The following is a 19,263-nucleotide window of genomic DNA, read 5'->3' as shown; positions in this document are numbered from 1 at the left end:
TGTGATGTGAGCACAAGCAATTCCAAAGGGTTTCCTAGTGGTCCCCTCCTCCCCAGTATGAAAATGAAGTCGGGTGGAATGGTCTGACTTGGGTAACTGACAGCTGGGCGTTTAATTTACACACACAGGACTCTGTGTGCTTCCAACCCAGTGAAGTAGTCCTCTTAAGCAGGAGCGTGTCCACCCTCTGCCTCTGCTTCTGACTCAAAGTGTGAAGGGTTTAAGGAGCCCCGGCCCCTTCATTCCCACCACAGGGAACTCCACGGTCTTACAGCTTGCTTATTTTGATGCCAGAGTATTGACATTATTAGTTACTCTCGGACTCCGGCACCTTCTTTTAGTTTCTTCTTGATTGCTGATCTTATTTTGTCCGAAGAGCATTTCATATCGATCAGCAAGCACAGGCTGTGAGCACTCAGGGCAGGAGTGAAATTCATCCCTCCTCCTCTCAGCGCCTCCCCCTCCTCCCCCAGCTCGGTCTTTAAAAATGACTTTATTATCATGGGTGTTCTGCCTGTGTGTATGTCTGAGCAGAATGTCTGTGTCTGGTGCCCACAGAGGCCAGAAGAAGATGTTGGATCCCATGGGACTGGAGTTACAGAAGGGTATGCGCTACCATGCTGGTACTGGGGACCGAACACAGGTCCTCTAGAAGACCAGCTAGTGGCTTTAACCCCTGAGCCATCTCTCCACCTCCCCACCCCAGTTCAGTCTTAAAATTTATTGACTGAACTGTGTTTCAGCCTCAGTGGTAGGATACTGGTTTGGGTACCTAGTCAGTCAGTCTCTCTGTCTGCCTACCTACCTATCTGCCTTCCTTCCCCTTCCCCCTTCCCTCCCTCCCCTCCCCTTCCTCCGTTCCCCTCCTCCTCCCTCCCTTCTCCACTTGCCAGTTACCTCTTATCTTCACATGTTGACCTCCACTAAGGTTTCCGAGCTCCCACAAAGGAAATGTCAGGGGCTTAGTTTGCATGGAAATCAGTCTCTCCTGGGCTCCTTACTAAAAATAGCCTTTTCTCTAGCAAGTCATTTATCCTGCCTGCAGTTCTCACTGAAGGTTTAGCTGGGATTCTCACTGCAAGCGGGCAGCTTGATTGTTGCCACATATCCAAGACTAGGTGGCACTGTGCCCTTTTCCGCTGCTGGCTTACTCCTGACGGAGCTTGCCCTGGGCTTGCTTGCGTGTTCAGCTCTGCTGTTTCTTCACAGGCTGCCTCTCACAAAGAGGACTTGGAGATCTGCTCTTATCCTTTAGTTTTTATCAGGTTCCCTGACTGGGGTCACAGTGGAATAGGGCTTGGTCCCAATGCATGGTGGGACCTGCTGTGAGGAAGGAGAACCTGGGTAGCTTGGCTGATCACAGAAGATTCTAGAAACAGGGTGTGTGTGCTTCTAGTAGTTTAGTACCACCAAGACTAAAAACCTGGTCACACCAAGCATCTGGCATCATATGAAATTCTCACTTCCCCTCAGTTTTCAGACCAATGAGCTGCCTGCCATACAGACAGGCCCCAGTGGTTTGCCTGAGGCCGTGTGGGAGGTAATGAACTTGCACCCAGGCGAGAGCACTTTCAGACCCACTGTGTTGCAATTAGAAGTACTGAGCGCAGATGCTGCTGAGACAGAGCACAAGGCTGTGTTTCTTCCTCTGGTAGTTTCCTTACTGGTGGCTCTGAGCGTTCTCTGCGGCTCCTTCCTATGCCGTCTGAGGGTTGTCTTGCACGAGGCAGATGTGTAGGGAGTATTTGTTGTGCTCGAGTTGTAAATATACATATTGAGTAGGGTTTTTTGTTTGTTTGTTAACCATATGGTTCATTTGTTGTTTTATAATACCCATCTTTTCGTTCTTTCAAGTATTCTGCAAAGCAATGCCTGTGATCCTCTGTGAAAGTCCACAGCCTAGGAAGAATGGGAACCATTTGCTGGATTCTTTGGGTCATTTAATGCTTGGGGTTGCTTCTCCCTGCTTAGAACACTTCTAAAAAATAATTCATTGACAGGATTTTAGCAGATTCTGGCTGTGGTTCCATTAGGTGCTCAGCATAGTGGTGGACACTGCCTGGATACTGGGTTTTGTCTCTACTGTGTACATGAGCAGAATACAAATGCCCTGGAGTGGGGACTCAAGGCTCCTCCTCCTTCTTATCCTCCTCTTCTTGGAGACTGGGTCTCATGTAGCCCAAGCTAGCCTCAGAACTTGCCCTGTGACCAAAAATGAGTTTAAACTGTTGATTGTCCTGCGTCCATAGCCTCAGTGCAGGGAATGCAGAAATGCAGCATCGCACCTGGCCTGGGAATTCTTCCCAGAGAAGATCCATTAACTGGACGATGGTGGCAGACCTATTAGATGTGAGATGGGGTGTGGGTATCCAAGAGTCAGAAAGAGTAGGCTAAAGTAGCAGCTGCATGGGCACAGTGGGTTGATGAGTCAAACAAAGCTAGGGAAACGTACCTCTGCAGCCATAGCTCCTCCATCTTGTGTACCAAATTACTCTTCTTCATAGCATCCCTGGCTGCTAGAAGTGACTACATATAGGAGGGGAGGGGAGGGAGGGTAGGGGAGAAGGGGAGGGGGGAGAGGGAGAGGGAGAGGAGACTGAGAAACAGAAGGAGACTGAGAGACAGAGAGACAGAGACAAGAGACAGGCAGAGAGACAGAGACAGAGGCACACAGAAAGACAGAGACACAGAGAGAGATAGAGAGAGACAGAGACAGCAGAGACAGATAGAGAGACAGCAGAGACAGATAGAGACAGAGACAGACAGACAGACAGACAGACAGACAGATAGACACAGAGAGATATCATTGCATTCTGTCTTACCTACCTAAGCAGGAAGTTCTTTGAAGGCAAAGTTTTTCTGCTCTGCTTGTGTAGTCCCCCCCTCCCCTGCCCAAGCGATTATGTCCTCTTACAGAGTAGTCCAGTGCCTGGAGAGGGAGTATAACCTGGCCTCTCTGCATGGAAATACTTGGTGGACGAGGGTCCAGGAAGAAAGATGGTAAGAACCCACCCTGCGGCTTGTACAGTATTTGGGTTCATGACAAGTTGCTGGTTCGCTGGCTTAGCATTGATTTTTCTGATGTTTCCCTTACATTCTGTGACTACCACTTACAGGAGATTCTCAGGGGATACTTTCCCCATTCTCCACTGCCTGGCCACCATGTTGACAGGGTATACGTGTGATATTTGGCCTCTACATGGAATCGTGTAGGATGCCTTCCATTGAAATTGGTTCTGGTGAGGAAAACTTTCTCTTTGCTAATATTGAGCTGTCTTGTGGGTCTATGGTTATACCAGCCAACTTGAAGATACCAGAATTATTCTAAAAGAGGCTGTGGCTGCATAGACTTCCTTCTGAATTACTGTTCCCCGTGTTGCTTATGAGTCTCCCTCACCCCCATTCAGAAAACCAATTGCTTCCTTGTGTATCAACTGGATCCTAACTTTATCCTGATAACTTGCCTCACTATTTGGTGAGAATGACTGATTTTTTTTATAAGAACCAAAAGGGAAAGAAGGCATGAATACCATTCTCATTTTTATCACTAGTAACCAATGATCGTATTAATCATAATTGGTTCTTGGAAATTCTAAACAATGGTTTGTCTTAGGCATTACTGTGGGTGCACCAGTTCAAGGAGAGATACAGGAGTTCCAGCATAGAACCCTGTTCCGTGTGATCCCAAATATCTGTCTTCTTGATGTCATGAAGGATTTCCTGGGAGTCAAGGAGAGACGTAAATTTCATTGTCCTGTAAGTGATTACAAGTGAAGGAGGTGTATTCCTTCACCAGTGGACCTGATGCTATATTTGAAGGAGGATTTTTTTCTATTTGTGTTTTTTCGAAGCCATTGGGCAATTAACAATGAAGTTAATGTCATTAATAGCTTAGAAATTTAACTGGTTTGAAGGGACTCTTTTTCTGTGTCCTGTGGCCTTGGTGCGTCTACAGTTTCTCTTGTTGCCACTGCCGACAGTCTACATAAAGCCCTTGGCAGTGAAGTGGCTGTAACCATCTTTAAGCTGGTATGTGTGTCAAAATATCTGCTCTATCCCCTCCAAGGAGGGAATTATGAGCATTTAGGTCAACATGCTAGGAAATTGCGCTGTGAAATTGTCATTTCTTTGATAAAAACTTGAACAGCAACCTAAGGTCATTCCCATCACACAGATGGGAAAACCAAGTCTGTTTCTGAGCTCCTCTGGTTATTAAGTGGTTCTCCAGGCAGCTATGAAAAAGAACAAGATTGTGCAGGTTGTACAGGGCGCCATATTTTCTGAATTAAGGATGTGTGACGGTTGCAGCCACCCAGCGTGGTGTCTGCGAGTTTGCTGTTCCCTCGTCACAGATCCCTGAAGGCTCAGCAGCTCATGCCTGAGAATCTAAGGATTCTGGAGATCAGAGTCTGATGGGTCTCTCCAGGCAAAAGTCAAGCCTCGCAGCTTCTACAAGCAGCCTCACTCCGTGCTCCTCCCTTTCTAGGTCCTCAGAGCGGTCAATCTTCATACACCCATTCTCTCCTTCCTCATGCTGCCTCCTCTGATCCTGATTCCTTTTCTGCCTCTCTCTCCCATGTTGAAACCCTCCTTACTGATGTGTGGATGCCAAAACCAGTGGCTGAGCTCCATCCGCAGCCTCGGGTCCTTTTATTCATGTGTTCAGGACTGAAGATGCGGGGGAGGAACCATTGTTCTTTCGGTCCCACAGGCTTCCTTAAGGGTGTGAAGTCTGTTTCTCCTGTCTCAGAGTAGAACGTGGCTTTACTTTCCGAACTTGTGGGATTCTGGCTGGCGCATTTAGCATTTAACTGCTGCACACACCTCCTTCGGGCACCGCCTGTGACTCTCTCTGGATCCAGCAGCTTTCCTTGCAGTTAAGCACTTGCTGCGACCATGAAAGAAGCAAATGCATGGGGTGTCTTTTAAAATGAGACCGATAGGGGTTGGGTTCAGAGTTAATAGCACTGACTTCTCTTCTAGAGGAATATCCTTTATTGAAGTGCATTTAACTCACAGTAATAGTTTATTACAGCTATTATGGTAAAAAATCATGTAGGTTAGCTGCCAGGTACCTATTTTCTCTGTCTGTATGCATATCAAATAGATCTCCTTGATACTTATAGATGTGCGTTGAAGGGTTTTCAGATAAGATAGCATATCTTATAGCATTTGCTTTCAGTGCTCAATACATGTGGCAAAAAAAAAATAGACTTAAAGGGACTGGTGGAAGGTGACAAAATTCAAGCAGAATAAGATGGACCATGATGTGTTGTTCTCTACCTTCTAATGCTTAGGATTTCCTGTGGTGGCTTTCTTTACTACCTTTGAATTATCACATCCCCATCGAGGGATAGAAGATGTCTGCTATCGCAGAGCACAGCTAGTGGGAGGGTCTTTGTGCGTTGCTGAGCTGTACTTCTGGAATCCATTTGGGCAGATGTTCAGAGGGGCTTAAACGTTGTGCTTTTATTCTACAGTGTAAAGGAAGAAAGATGGAGTTTGGTTCGTGGGCTGAGGGAATAGCGAGAATATGAGGCTGCGTGCTCACATCTGGAGGCCTGAGGAATCAGAGGCCAGACAGAAAGCAGGGCTGTGCTGTCATCCTCATGGCTTGTACTCAGCATCCCACTTCTTCCAGGCAGGCTGTACCTACTGTGGTTCCATAACCACCCCCACACAGTGCCACCAACTGATGACCAAGGGTTAAACAGAGGAACCTGTGGGAAACAGTCTTCATTCACATCATGAAAGAGTAAAAGGAAGAGAAAAGTGGGAAGAGAGGGAGGGGAAAGAGAGAAAACACTTTTCCTATAGATACCTTAAAGCCTAGCCGCCGTCTCAAGGAGCCTCTTGCTCTCCCATGCGTCATGTAATGGAGTCCACTTGACCTCTATTTCTCAGGTTGGAGATCGCAACCCTGAATCAGGCAGATGCGGATCTGGAGGCTTGTCGAAACCAGATTAGTAAGGACATCATTGCCCTTCTGATGAAGAATCTGATCAGTGGTGGTCACCTCTCTCCGCAAACAGAAAGGAAGATGGCTGCTGCTTTTAAAAAGCAGTTTCTGCTGCTGGAAAACGAAATCCAGGAGGAGTATGAGCGGAAGATGTTGGCACTCACGGCAGAGTGTGACCTAGAAGTGAGGAAGAAGACAGAAAACCAGTACCAGAGGGAGATGGTGGCCATGGAGGAAGCAGAAGAGGTGTTAAAGCGAGTTAGTGAGAGGGTAAGTCAACCCTGAAAGTTTGTATGTGCCCCATTTCTCCTCAAGGTCTCATCAGTTATCAGTGCCTCAAACCATCCACCCATCCATCCACCTGCCCATCTGTCCGTCCATCCATCCATCCATCCATCCATCCATCCATCCATCCACTCACCCATCCATCATCCATCCATTCATCCATCTACCTATTAATCACACTCATCCACCTACCCATCCATCTTTCCATATATCAATTCACCTATTCATCTAATCAACCACTTATTTATCCACCTATCTACCCATCCATCCATCCATCCATCCATCCATGCATCCATCCATCCATCCATCCATCTACCTATTAATCCCACTCATCCACATACCCACCCATCTTTCTATATATTAATTCATCTATTCATCTACTCAACCACTTATTTATCCACCTATCCATCCATTTATCCACCTGGCCATCCATCCACCCACCCACCCATCCATCCATCCATCCATCCATCCATCCATCCATCCATCCATGCATCTACCCAGCAGGCAAGCCTGGACAGTTGTGTTACTTTTCCTGTAGAGACCTGAACAAATGTCTACTCCTCTCAAACAGGGCACCAATGGTAAAAAAAAAAAAAAAAAAAAAAAAAAAGGATTCCATTGGAGTCTAGCTTAGTGAACCAGTTTGTTGAAGTTATTATGGGTGCTCAGAAGCAACTATATCACCATTAAAAGCCCACAGCAGCATGAGCGATGACTCCCAGTATCACCCCTTGTTCCAACTTGCAGGCAGTTCCATAGAAGAGTCCTCTCTCCCAAACGACTGTTGTTGCATATATAACTTTGGGGAGGAGCCTTGTGAGTTTCAGTTACTCCCTGAGCTTAGCTGGTTTTGTTTACTTCTTGAGTCTTATGAGCCTCTCTCCTTCCTCGAGGAGGGAGTTTTAATTTGGAAGACATCGTTACACAATTATCTTGATTCTGCACATGATGCCCTTGTATCCTAAGTTCTTCAAGCATCCCTCAGAGTATGTGGGATAAGTGGTGGAAGAGAAAAATAGTCAAGCACCAGTGGCCAACCTGAGAGAAGCGGTCTGCCAGGTACAGCCAAGCTAGTCTAAATTATCTTCCCAGTAAGAGACATGGCTGTCCAGACCATGTGACCTATGCCCACACATGTCTGAACACCTGTGTCCTCCAGGCCCAGCAGTCTAGAGAGTGCCTGACTGTTGCCTTAGATTCCACCTGCCATGAACACAGGCTGTCTTCCGCCCCTGAAGTGAATAAAATGCTCTCGGTTGGTGGCTAAGGCTCACTCAGTCTTCAGCACAGATGCTGCTACAATAAAGGGCTGTGCCGCACCTGTTCCCTTGCTCCAGGGCCCGCCTTGCTTCAGTGCTATAGTGGTTAGGGTGGGGCTTGTGACCTGTGTAGGTGCTATACTAGCTCCCTGTGGATGCTAGAACAAGGTGCATCTGATGTCTGAGAGAAAGACAGAGAGGGAGAGAGAGAGAGAGAGAGAGAGAGAGAGAGAGAGAGAGAGAGAGAGAGAGAGAGAGAGTTTGTTTTTTTGTGGTTCTGGACTCTGGAAATATAATTCAGAGTGTCAGCAGGGTCCAGGAACCTCTGGAGTGTTTAGGGAGAGCCTTCCTTGGTGGACAACTTTGCTGGTGGCTCTACGTGTTCCTCAGGCTGTAGCTAAGTCACTTCACCCTTGCTCTATTCTCTTACGGCGTCTTCCTGGAATCCTGTCACCTCTTCCCTATCTCCTGTAAGGACACTTGTCATTTGATTCAGGACCTCGGATGCACTTATGAGATCCTTAACTTGATTCGACCTTCAAAGACCCTTGGGAGTTATGTGGTCAGGATTTAGACATGTTCATGTATTTTGGGAGTGAATGCTACTCTGTCCACTCCAGCCTCACTGCTCACCCCCTTTCTTTAATGCTTTGTCTATCACTGTGGTTCAACCATGTCTCCCAGAGCCAGGCCCTCAGGGAGAGTGTGTCTAACACGCTGTGTACTGATCCGATCCCAGTATCATCTCACCAGAATTTTTTCTGAGTTTTGGTTTTCAATTTTCTCTATAAAAATAGCATTAGCCAGCCTGTACTACAAAGTAATATGGCTTTCAGAGCATGTCTGATGCCGAAAGGCTCCAGCTCTTCTAGGATGGTTTTTTTGAGGGTGGGGGTGGGTTTCATCCTGCTTTTCCAGAGGGCTGAGCCTCCCTTGGTCCTCTCCACCTTTTGAACAATAGAGATGGCACTTTCTCATCTGTTTGCCTCAGAAGGCTGTGTGTGAAGTAAGTTAGTGTAAAGTAAGTTAATAATACATGGTAGGACCTCCAGTCCAGATGGAAGAGGTTGGGCTCTGGACTCTGAGGCACAGTAAGAGCAAGGGAGAGTTTGGTGTCTGTTGCCCAGCCTGGTGGTGCCTGGGCACGAAGGCACAGGGAGGAGATGATCTACTCACCACTGCATAGCCAAGTGGTCTTGGACAACCTTGACAGACCGTGCATCTCTAAAAGCCAGAGGACTTGTGTGTTTTCACCTTAAGTAGATGATTCATGTTGGAAGAAGTGGCTGTGTGGATCTAGCTTGATATTGTGTGGCATATAATCACATTGAAATGTCACAAGGCGGCCCATCAATATGTCCCACATTTCTGTTTTTATGAGTCAGTTAAAAGCTCAATATAAATGAAAAGATAAAAACGAGGGCTTCAGTCAGTGCCCGTGTCAACCCTGCATGGGTGCTGGCAATCAACTCTGCATGGGTGCTGGCAATCAACTCTGCATGGGTGCTGGCGTGTCAGCCCTGCATGGGTGCTGGCGTGTCAGCCCTGCATGGGTGCTGGCGTGTCAGCCCTGCATGGGTGCTGGCGTGTCAACCCTGCATGGGTGCTGGCGTGTCAACCTGCATGGGTGCTGGCGTGTCAGCCCTGCATGGGTGCTGGCGTGTTAGCTTTGCCTTAGCTACTCTCCTGTTGCTGTGATAAGAGGCCCTGGCAAAAGCAAAGAAAGAAAGAAATGGTTTGTTTTGGCCGACAGTCTGAGGGATAGACTCCATCATAGCAGGGAAGGTATGGCTGCATGAGATTGGGGGTGGCTCGATAGTGAGAAGGCAGACAATCACACCTTCTCCGCACACGAGAGAGAACAGGAAGTGGAGCCAGAACCTAAAAGCCCACCCCAGTGACCTGCCTCCTCCAGCAAGGCTCTACCTCCTAAGGTTCCATCACCTTTCCAGACAGCACCACTAGCTGGGGACCAAGTCAGCCTCTAGGGAGATTTCATCCTTAAACCCCAGCACCCTTCCTGTTGCTGTCATAAAATACTCTGACAAAGTCGCTTAGGGGAAGAGGTTTATTTCAGCTCCCAGTTCCAGGTTACTTACAGTTCATCATGACTGAGAAGTTGAGGCAGCAGACACTTGAAGCAGTCGCTCAAGAACACAGAGAGATGAACACAAACATGTTAGTGCTCAGCCCTTTCTCTCCACTCCGGCACAGTTGAAGATCCAAGCCTAAGGAATGGTGCTGCCCACTCTTGGCGTGGATCGTTCCACACTAATTGATGTAAACACATCAAGCCCCCATAGACACGCCCACAGACCAACCTGTTCAAGGCATCCTTCATTGAAGCTCTTCCCAGGTGACTCTAGATGGTGTCTAGTTGAGGCTTGACATTATAGTTTAATGTCATCTTTTGGGAAACTTCGGACACAAAACATAAAATAATTGCATTTAAAGGTGGGGAAGCTGAGCCAGGAAAGCAGAACCTCACAGCTCAGCTTCCCTAGTCCTGACTTCCCTTATCCTCCTCCTCATCTGATATAAACAGTACCCAAACTGTGGTAACAGACCACTGGAAATGCTACGGACACCAGCAGAATGGTTGTGTGGTACAGCACAGCAAGGGCAGTCCCTCTTCTGTACCTAGGGACCGTTGACTATTTGACGACCTGTATCCTGCCTGGGTCCTCAGAGGCTTCCAAGCTCCCTCTTAAGCTTCGGAAAGAAAACGATTCCTTCTGTGTAGGAACCTGACATTACGCCTCTGATCGATGTATTTTTATAAAACAGTTTTACAGGCTGCCAGTCTTGCTGAGTGGAGTAAAAGGAACGTAACTGAGGAAATCTTAACCTCACATTTTGGATGGCATAGAGTGAACTGGAGGACGGTGCTGCTCTGGGACAGCTCAAAGCCAGTCTGGTATTGGCTGAAGCACCCTGTTGGCCACGCCTCCCTCTCCATGAAAAGGCTCTTTCATTGGACAGTTCAGTAGGGATTTGGCTTTATGGGGGTAGGGGGGTAAGGGAACCTCTAATGCTTTCCTTTATGAATGCACATTTATTGACAGTATTTAAAATAGAAAACCTTATATTAAATAGGTGGATTTCTCTAGCTTATGCCTGTAATCCCAGCTTTGGGGAAATAGAGTAGGAGGCTCAGTTCAGAGATGTCCTCAGCTATTTGTAAGGTCATAGCCAGGCCAGGCTATGTAAGACCCTCCCTCTCAAAACAAAACAAGGGCTTGGAGAGACAGCTTAGCAGTTGAGAGCGCTGACTGCTCTTCCAAAGGAACTGGGCTCGATTCCCAGCACCATGTGGCAGCTCATAAGAGGAGATATGATGCCCTCTTCTGATCTCCTAGGTCTCAGCCATGCGTGTGGTGCTACCAGGCACACGTGTGGTTCCAGGTGGTACAGGTGAGATCACGCATATGCTCACCTGTCCTGCCGTTCTTCTGCCAGTGTAGAGTGCTGCTTTCTCTGTGTGTGGTTTCAGGACCCAGCCCTTAAATGGTTGCTTATGTGGAACTTAGGGAAAGGGCCTGAACTTCTGAGCCTATGGATCTGATCTTGTAAAAGGGAAGGTGTCCATATTTTCTGGCTGTACAAAGAGCTACTTGGGTCCAGGCACTTAAAACGGCAGGATCTCCCCGCTTCATGGGCAAGAGTCCAGGAAGCTCAGCTGGGTCCTGTACTCAAGATGCCTCAAGTTTGCAACTTTGCTCCTTTGGACCTCAGGGTCCAAAGCTCTTCATGCAGTGGGTATAATTTGGGCGTGTGTAGGACTATGGATTCTCCACAGTGGTTGTTGGCTTCATGGCCAGCAGGAAAGAGACTGTCTCTCTTTTCAGTGAGTACTCACTACACCTCCTCCTTAAGGGGTCTCATGTGATGTAGCCATACCCACCCATGATGGGGTCTTCCGTCAACCCCTATTTACTCGCAGTTAATAAAAGAGGGATCTAATTACGTCAAGACAACAGGGCAGGGTAGGGAATCAGCAGGTAAAGTGTCGGCTGTGCCAGTGTGAGGACATGAGTTTGGATTCCCAGCACCCATGTAGAAGCAGGCATGGTGACACACTTGTAACATCTGGGAGAATAGAGACAGATCTCTAGGGCTCCCCGGTGAGCCAGCCTAGCGGAAGCATCGAGCTCCAGTTCAGGAGAGACCTTGTCTCAGTAAGTGAGATGGGGGGGAAAGAGGAGTAGACTCGCTGTTGACATCTGCCTCCAGGCCAGGGTCGGGGTGAGGTGTATGCTGCCATGGAAAGTCATCTCAGACATATCCCATCATGCTCTAGTTTATACCCTCACACATGGAAGTGTCACCTGACGTATCCACCGGGGACCTTTGATCCTATCTACCCATGAAGGTAGGAATAGGCGTCCTGCTAATAGGATGCACACCCCCCTCCTCAGATCTTAACACAGGCAGCCAAGTACCGTTTCTCGGGATCTCTTTCTCTCCCCACTGAGAAGCAGAGGCTTGATTGCTGGCAATTTTTTCTCCTCGTTGGCACTGGGAGTGAAAGGGATAAGAGTTACCTTGTGAGTCTAACTGTGCCATCCATTGACATGTCGGAGATTTCCATTTTCTGCAGACGCTGTTCAAGCAATTTGATTTGCAAATTGGCGCATGCCCGCCCACTGTGAACTTTCTGTTTTGCAGCTGTTCTGGCAGAAAATTCAGATAACAAGGAAGGATGGGCTGGAACAGCATCTTTCCAGGACTCAGCAGCTGTCAGCTTGTGTGTGTGTGTGTGTGTGTGTGTGTGTGTGTGTGTGTGCGCGCGCGCACATGTGCTATGTTGTATGTCTGTGTATCATGTATACACACACTTGTCTGCCTTTAGATGTACTGCTGTGTGTGCACACACATGTATGTATTCAGTGAAGATATGTATATCAGTGCAGCATGCACATGGACAATATATATATTGCACATGGTTCATATGTGGTTATATGTACACATGCACTGCCTGTACATGGCATGTGTATGCAATACAATGTGTGTGTGTGTGTGTGTGTGTGTGCAGTTCATTGTTTGTTTTGAGTGTGCTGTGTGTCCATTGCATATGTGTATTATCTGTGTGCATATATGCATTCGTGGGCATGTGTGTGTGTGTGTGTGTTCATGTTCAGTTTGTCTGCCTCTCACAGGTTTCTCTTCTCTCCACAGTCTGCTGCAGAGTGCAGCAGCCTTTTGCGGACCCTCCATGGGCTGGAGCAGGAGGACCTGCAGAGGTCCCTCACTCTGCAGCAAGCAGAGGACTTTGCCCAAGCACACAGGCAGCTGGCTGTTTTCCAGAGGAACGAATTACACAGCATTGTCTATACCCAGATACAGAGTGCTGTTGCCAAAGGAGAACTGAGGCCCGAGGTGGCTAAAATGCTGCTGCAAGACTATTCTAAAACACAGGTAACGTCTGCACTCAGGCTTTCTCCAGCAGAGAGGTGCGTTCTAAAGCCCTGGTGATTTATTCCCCCCTAGAGCGTAGTCCTGTCTTCCTTCTGCGCTGGGCACTGGTGAACTTGTTAGCCCTTCTTCCTCCTGGTAAAGGAGTCATTTTCTCATACGGAGGGCAGAAGGTGGCTCATAGTGCAAGCCATGGGTTCAAGCTGACTTAGACTGGATTCTGGTTCTTCCTATATCAGTTGTGGGTCCCGGGACAGTGGAGGTGTAATGAACTGATCCTCGGCAGTCATTGCATAAAATGTCACACATACACACACACACACACACACACACACACACACACACACACTGACACAACACACACATGGACACACATACACTGACACAATACACACACATGGACACACATGTACACACACACCGGACACAACACACACACACACTGACACAACACACACACACACACTGGACACACACACACATGGACACACACACACTGACACACACACACACACACGCACACACACATCTATACACACACACACTGACATAACACACACACACGGACACAACACACATACACAAGTATACACACACACACACACACACTGATACAATACACACACATGCACACACATTGACACAACACACACATGTACACATATACACCCATACACACACATGCACACACACACACGGACACAACACACACACATGTATACACACACACTGACACAATACACACACACATGCACACACATACTGACACAACACACACATGCACACATATACACTGACACAATACACAGACGCATGCACACACATACACACAACAAACACACACACGGACGCAACACACACACATGTATACACACACACATGTATACACACACACACACACACACACACATGCACACACACACTGACACAATACACACACACACACACAGTAGTACCAACACCACTAGATCCTGGATGATGCCCCTACACATGCATGTGTACACCAGTTGATGTATATCTAGGATTTAGGGTCTATGTCTAGATGGGCCAATAAACGGGAGTGTAAAGATTGTTCGTGTAGACTGAGCCAGTTCTAGTCCTCTGAGCATTGTAGTATTGTGGGAAATTTCCTGACTTTGAATGATGTAGATCAACAGAGGAGCAACCTGTAGGCTTAGGACTCAGTCGTCCACCTTTTAAGCCTTGGTACTGCAGAGCTGAGAATGACCTGCCAACCTTTAGCATTTGGGGTCCTTGCAGAGGCTGAGCAGATCTGATATGGGATAGGAGGGGAGAAGTCATCACCTTGACCTGTTAGGAAGCCCCCGCCATGCTCAGAAGATGCTCAGAGAACACCCCACCTCTCCACATGGAACTAGGCTTTGCCCACCAATCACTATGATGGTATCTGCTCAGGTAGATGTCTGGACGCCACAGTATCACAAACTTAGGAACAGTTCTTGAGTGCACTTCACTCCCATGATGCACAGCACTGAGGCCTAATACCAGACACTGGGAAAGAGCACAGGACATTGTTTTAAAGAGGGCCCCGCCCCACCCACTGGCATTAGTATTCTGTACTCTCTGCACGGTTTGGGTGTTGGAGCTGGCTGTGGAGTTCCTGATAGCTGGGGGATCTCGCTCCATCAGATCTAGAAACCAATGGAGTGTTGTTGCGATAATCCTGGCTTGGGAATCTGGTGCCTGAAAGGCCCAGGGGAAAGCCAGCTTGGCTTCATACTCCCGACTGTTCAGTGTCTTGCCAGATAGTGCTGACCTCCATATTGGAAGATGAACAGGTCATAGATTGTGCAAGGGGGACTGTCCAGCCATCAGGGGTCTGAGTGTCCAGTGTCTCCACAGAGAGAGGCAGCATTGCCTGCTGGGATGGCCACTGTTGCAGATGCTGGGTTTGGAGGACAGCTCTCCAGGACTGGAGCCGGAACCTAGACTCACATTTCTGACTTCAGATCCCTGCTTCTGTACTTCCAGCAGCATGATGGGAACTAGATTTACTCATCTGTGCTTAGCCATTCCCAGCAGTGCGATGTGTCCTGTGGACTTGGTCTTCTTATCTGTAGATTGGGAATACTGATTCTCTCCTTCAATTAAAATGGGGGAGGGGGAGGCTCAGAGTACTCTTACCCAGAGATATCCCCCAGAGGACACACAGACTTGAGCCAGCAAGTGTTACTGTGCTCCTGCCTTGCCTGTTTTGTCTCCTTAGCCACTATGGGGCTGGCTAGGTGGCTGATTCACCCCAGAACATCAACACTTGTCCCACAGTGTAAGGCTATGTGACATCCCCAGCTGGGCTGGGAATGGTGGGTGTAGGAAGGTGAACGATGGCCTAGATATCACATATGGTTCTGTTTGGTGGCGCAGACATGTTGCAGTGGGAGTGATGCTTGCATTTGGACTCTAGGACACTTCTCAGAGCACTCATGTTCTCCTATCTCCTCCTCATAGCCTTTGTAACAGCATGGAGATTCAAGGTGTTCACCCAATGACGGTCTGCCAACTGTCTTCCAAAACGAAAAGTCACTTAAATGTCCACAGAGACATTTCTTAGCATATTAATAAGGCATACATCTTATTTTGCAAACCAGGAGAGTATAGAAGAGCTGATGGACTTCTTCCAGGCCACCAAGCGATACCATCTCAGCAAGAGGTTTGGCCACAGAGAGTACCTGGTCCAGAGACTGCAGGCCATGGAGACCCGCGTGCAAGGGCTGCTGAGCACTGCAGCTACCCAGCTAACAAGTCTCATTCATAAACATGAGAGGTAAGAGCGTGTAGCCTCATGAGGGACACAGAAACACTGTCCCCTTTTTCCTGCCCAATACCAAAGGAAGGCTGACCTGCTCCCAAGACTAGTCTCTGCCTTCAGCCTTGGCCGAATGCTATCGTCTGGTTGATCGTGAGGTTCATTTGTTGTAGAATTCCCTCTCAGTAGACTTTTAAAAACATACATGGTAGTTAAGACAACGGTGATGGAATGATGGCCCCACCCCACCTAATGTCCCCAACACTTAGCTTCTGCCAGCTCTGCCTCATGGCTTCATGCTCCTATCTTGGATTATTTGGAAAAGCAAATTCTGAGCCATATTTTCTGGATAAATCTATGAAGGATGACATTGGATGAGCAGACTAGGGACCGTGCAAGGTAGGGTGAGTCATAAAGCAAGGGCTTCAAGCAGCTCCTCCCTTGCCTCTTGTCACAGTCCCTGTCCAGCCATGCTTTGAGACAGCCTCCTTGTAAACAGTGAGATGCGCTATTTATGTCTGAACCAAACAGGGACAGGACTGTGAGGTTGACCTGCTCGTGACCATGCGTGGTTTTGTGAATTGGTTCTATGCCTCAGGTCATGTTACGGACTTCAAAGCTTCCTACTGTGGTTAATAAAGATTCAGTAAGATGCAGATTATGTAGGCACTGCCCATCTTGAGATGATAATGGATTTATCACTGCAGTCTGCTTGGCATCCCTAATTAATGCTCGCTGAAGTGAAAGGAGGGCTCCTGGCCTCAGCCTGAAGAAACAGCAGCTGCTTGGCTGCCCCAAGCTGTTTCCAGGGAAGGCCATCATACCCATCATACCTCTTATTTTAAATTCTGTTTTAAATACTGGGCACAGACCTACCTCTCACCCCACCCCGTGTGTGTGTGTGTGTGTGTGTGTGTGTGTGTGTGTGTGTGTGTGTGTCTGTCTGTCTGTCTGTCTGTCTGTCTGTCTGTCTGGTTGGGGGTGTGGTATGTGTGTACACATATGGAGGCTTAGAGTTGGTCCTGAGTGTTTTACTCTCTGGCTTCTGACTTTACTATTTAAGATAGGACTTTTTTTTTTTTTCATCTGGAGCCCAGAGATTGGTTATCTTGTGTGGCCAGAAAGCTCCTAGAACCTGTCTATTTGCACCTGCCTCACCACCACCACCACTACCCCGCCCCCTCTCCTGCCTGGGGTGACAGATGTATTCTCCCATGCCCAGCTTTTCATGTCAATGTTAGGGCCTGAGCTGTAAGTCGTCATTTTTGAACAGCAGCCACTTTAGTTACAACCACAGACTTTGATTCTGAAAGCCCCTGCTTCTGTTCCTGCCTCCTCCATTCCATCAGCATTGTCTGATCTGCATAGAACTGGGGACACAGCCAAGGGATACGGACAGGCCTGGGGAAGTAGTAGCAGGAGAAGCACACACTTGTCAAGGGTCTAGGACACCAGGACAGACATTAGGAGAGCCAGTGTAGGGACTGGCTCATGGGTCACAGAGGCTCAGAAGTCCCTCCACCTGTACAAGGGGTTGTTGTGACTCAGTTCCTGTTAGAAGGCACAGGACCCAGGTGCCTGCAATGTGAATCCCATTGGAAGGGCAGAGATGGCGTAGCTAACACACAGTAAGATGTGAGGCTCAAAGATGGGGTTGATCCTTCATACTGTAAGTTTGCTCTTCTTGGGAACTCATGAGTTGGTGTTACCTACATTTTGGAGATGTCACGTTTCTGTTGCTGCCACAGAACAGCACAGGCTGGATGCAATGTGAGTTTATTTGGTGTATGGTCTGTTGGGAACATGAAAAGGTTAAGACTTCATCTGATGAGGGCCTTACCCCTGTGTTGGACCATGCAGAAGGCATTGCATGATGACAGTGCTTGAGAGAGAAAGGCTGGGGCAAGGGAATAAGACTCCCCTTTCACAGATAACCCACTGCTGCAGTTATAGCGCTCTCTCTCTCTCTCTCTCTCTCTCTCTCTCTCTCTCTCTCTCTCTCTCTCTCTCTCTCTCTCTACCTCCCACACACCCTCACACACACACACACACACACACACACACACACACACACACACACACACACACACACACACAGAGTCCTTCCCTGTCCCTTCTCTTCCCCTCTTGCTGGCCATTTCTGACTTAGCTCACTGGTTAAGACTCATATGGGAAATTAATGTAAACATCATTTTCCCTTTTTCTTTTTTTTCAGAGCTGGGGACTGAACCCAGGGCCTTGCGCTTGCTAGGCAAGTGCTCTACCACTGAGCTAAATCCCCAACCCGTAAACATGCATTTTGAAGGGAACATTCAGACCGTAGCATCTGAATCACTACCCAGATATCCACAGCCCCTCTCTGTCTCTCTCTCTTATCTTCATTCAGGATTCTTGGTCTCTTCTTCTTGGAAAGAAATACTCTTCATACCCAGTGATCTCTGCAGACATCTTTTTGTCCCCAAAAGTCTGCCTATTTCTGACCCATCGGATCTTTCTTCTTTCCATGCACCCTGACTTCACTCTGCTGATAACATACTTGTGTCTCAGTGGCAGCTTCTCCTCCTGGAGGTTTTCCAGCTTGAGACCAACCTAATAAAAACTGCTCACCCAGTCACATAGCAGCCCAGCCTGTGAAGGGGAGGGGAGGGGAGGGGACGAGAGAAGCCTACATTCTCTTTCTATCTTCTCCATGTAGGGCTGGCTACTTGGATGAAGATCAGATGGAAATGCTATTGGAGCGTGCACAGACAGAAACCTTTTCTATAAAACAGAAGCTGGACAATGACTTAAAGCAAGAAAAGAAAAGGCTGCACCAAAAATTAATAACCAAGAGACGGCGAGAACTTCTGCAAAAGGTATGTGAGACATTGTGCTCTTCATCTCTAGAAAACCCTTCCCACAGAGTAACAGACGTTGCTGCTAGCATAGGATGCTCAGAGCTCGTGTCATGATCTGCCATCTGTGGTTGATTAGTAGTGACTTCTTAGAAAGGATTCTGTGTCTCAGTATAGCAGAGTTTGTGGTGGGCTAGTAATGTCTGCATTGGAAAGGAATCAAAGGATGATGATAGGTCCTGACTTTTTTTTTATGTTTAATTAGTTCTGTGTATTAAGATAGGATGACATCTTTAATCCTTATGAGGTGCAATAGTGACAGTCACTCTTTCACTGGAGCAGGCTTTCCAGAGCATGTGCAGCATGGATGGGACCTGAGGACAAATAGACACTTGAAGTAGACAAGAGGAATGAGTGCAAAGCTGAGGTGCAGGGCAGCAGTGTCTTCCAAGTTTGAGCACCAAGAGCAGAGTGCACCATTGCATGTGGCAGAGAGCAGAATGGGGCTGGAGTCTGTGGAGGGGCGAGGCCAGGGCTGCAGGGGAGCTGGCTACAAGCAGGGCCAACTCAAGGGGGCATGGTATGCCAGTCTGAAGACTGACCTTCTACATTCAGACCAAGGAGAAGGTTAAAAGGTGACCCTGAGTTTGTGGTTTAGGAAGCTTGCTGGGAGAGCTTGGGAAGACAGACCATAGTTTAGTGGGTGGTCAAATGAATGTTAGCAACCACTTGAATTGACATAGT

At 47.9% G+C, this 19,263-nt stretch overlaps 1 protein-coding gene across 1 annotated transcript in view; it reads left to right on the top strand.

Moving 5' to 3' along the window:
* Evc2 (EvC ciliary complex subunit 2) overlaps positions 1 to 19,263 on the top strand; it is an 87,172-nt gene that overhangs the window by 25,550 nt on the left and 42,359 nt on the right. The window contains exons 8-11 of the mRNA XM_032916954.1: positions 5,905 to 6,229; positions 12,682 to 12,921; positions 15,528 to 15,703; positions 18,381 to 18,540. Coding sequence (XP_032772845.1) covers positions 5,905 to 6,229; positions 12,682 to 12,921; positions 15,528 to 15,703; positions 18,381 to 18,540 — 901 coding nt within the window. The remainder of the gene's footprint in view (positions 1 to 5,904; positions 6,230 to 12,681; positions 12,922 to 15,527; positions 15,704 to 18,380; positions 18,541 to 19,263) is intronic.

This window comes from Rattus rattus, chromosome 11 (assembly GCF_011064425.1).
Source record: "Rattus rattus isolate New Zealand chromosome 11, Rrattus_CSIRO_v1, whole genome shotgun sequence".
Classification (NCBI taxonomy): Eukaryota; Metazoa; Chordata; class Mammalia; order Rodentia; family Muridae; genus Rattus; species Rattus rattus.
The sequence above is the reverse complement of the archived record's forward strand: the minus strand, read 5'-3'. Positions and strand labels throughout refer to the sequence as shown.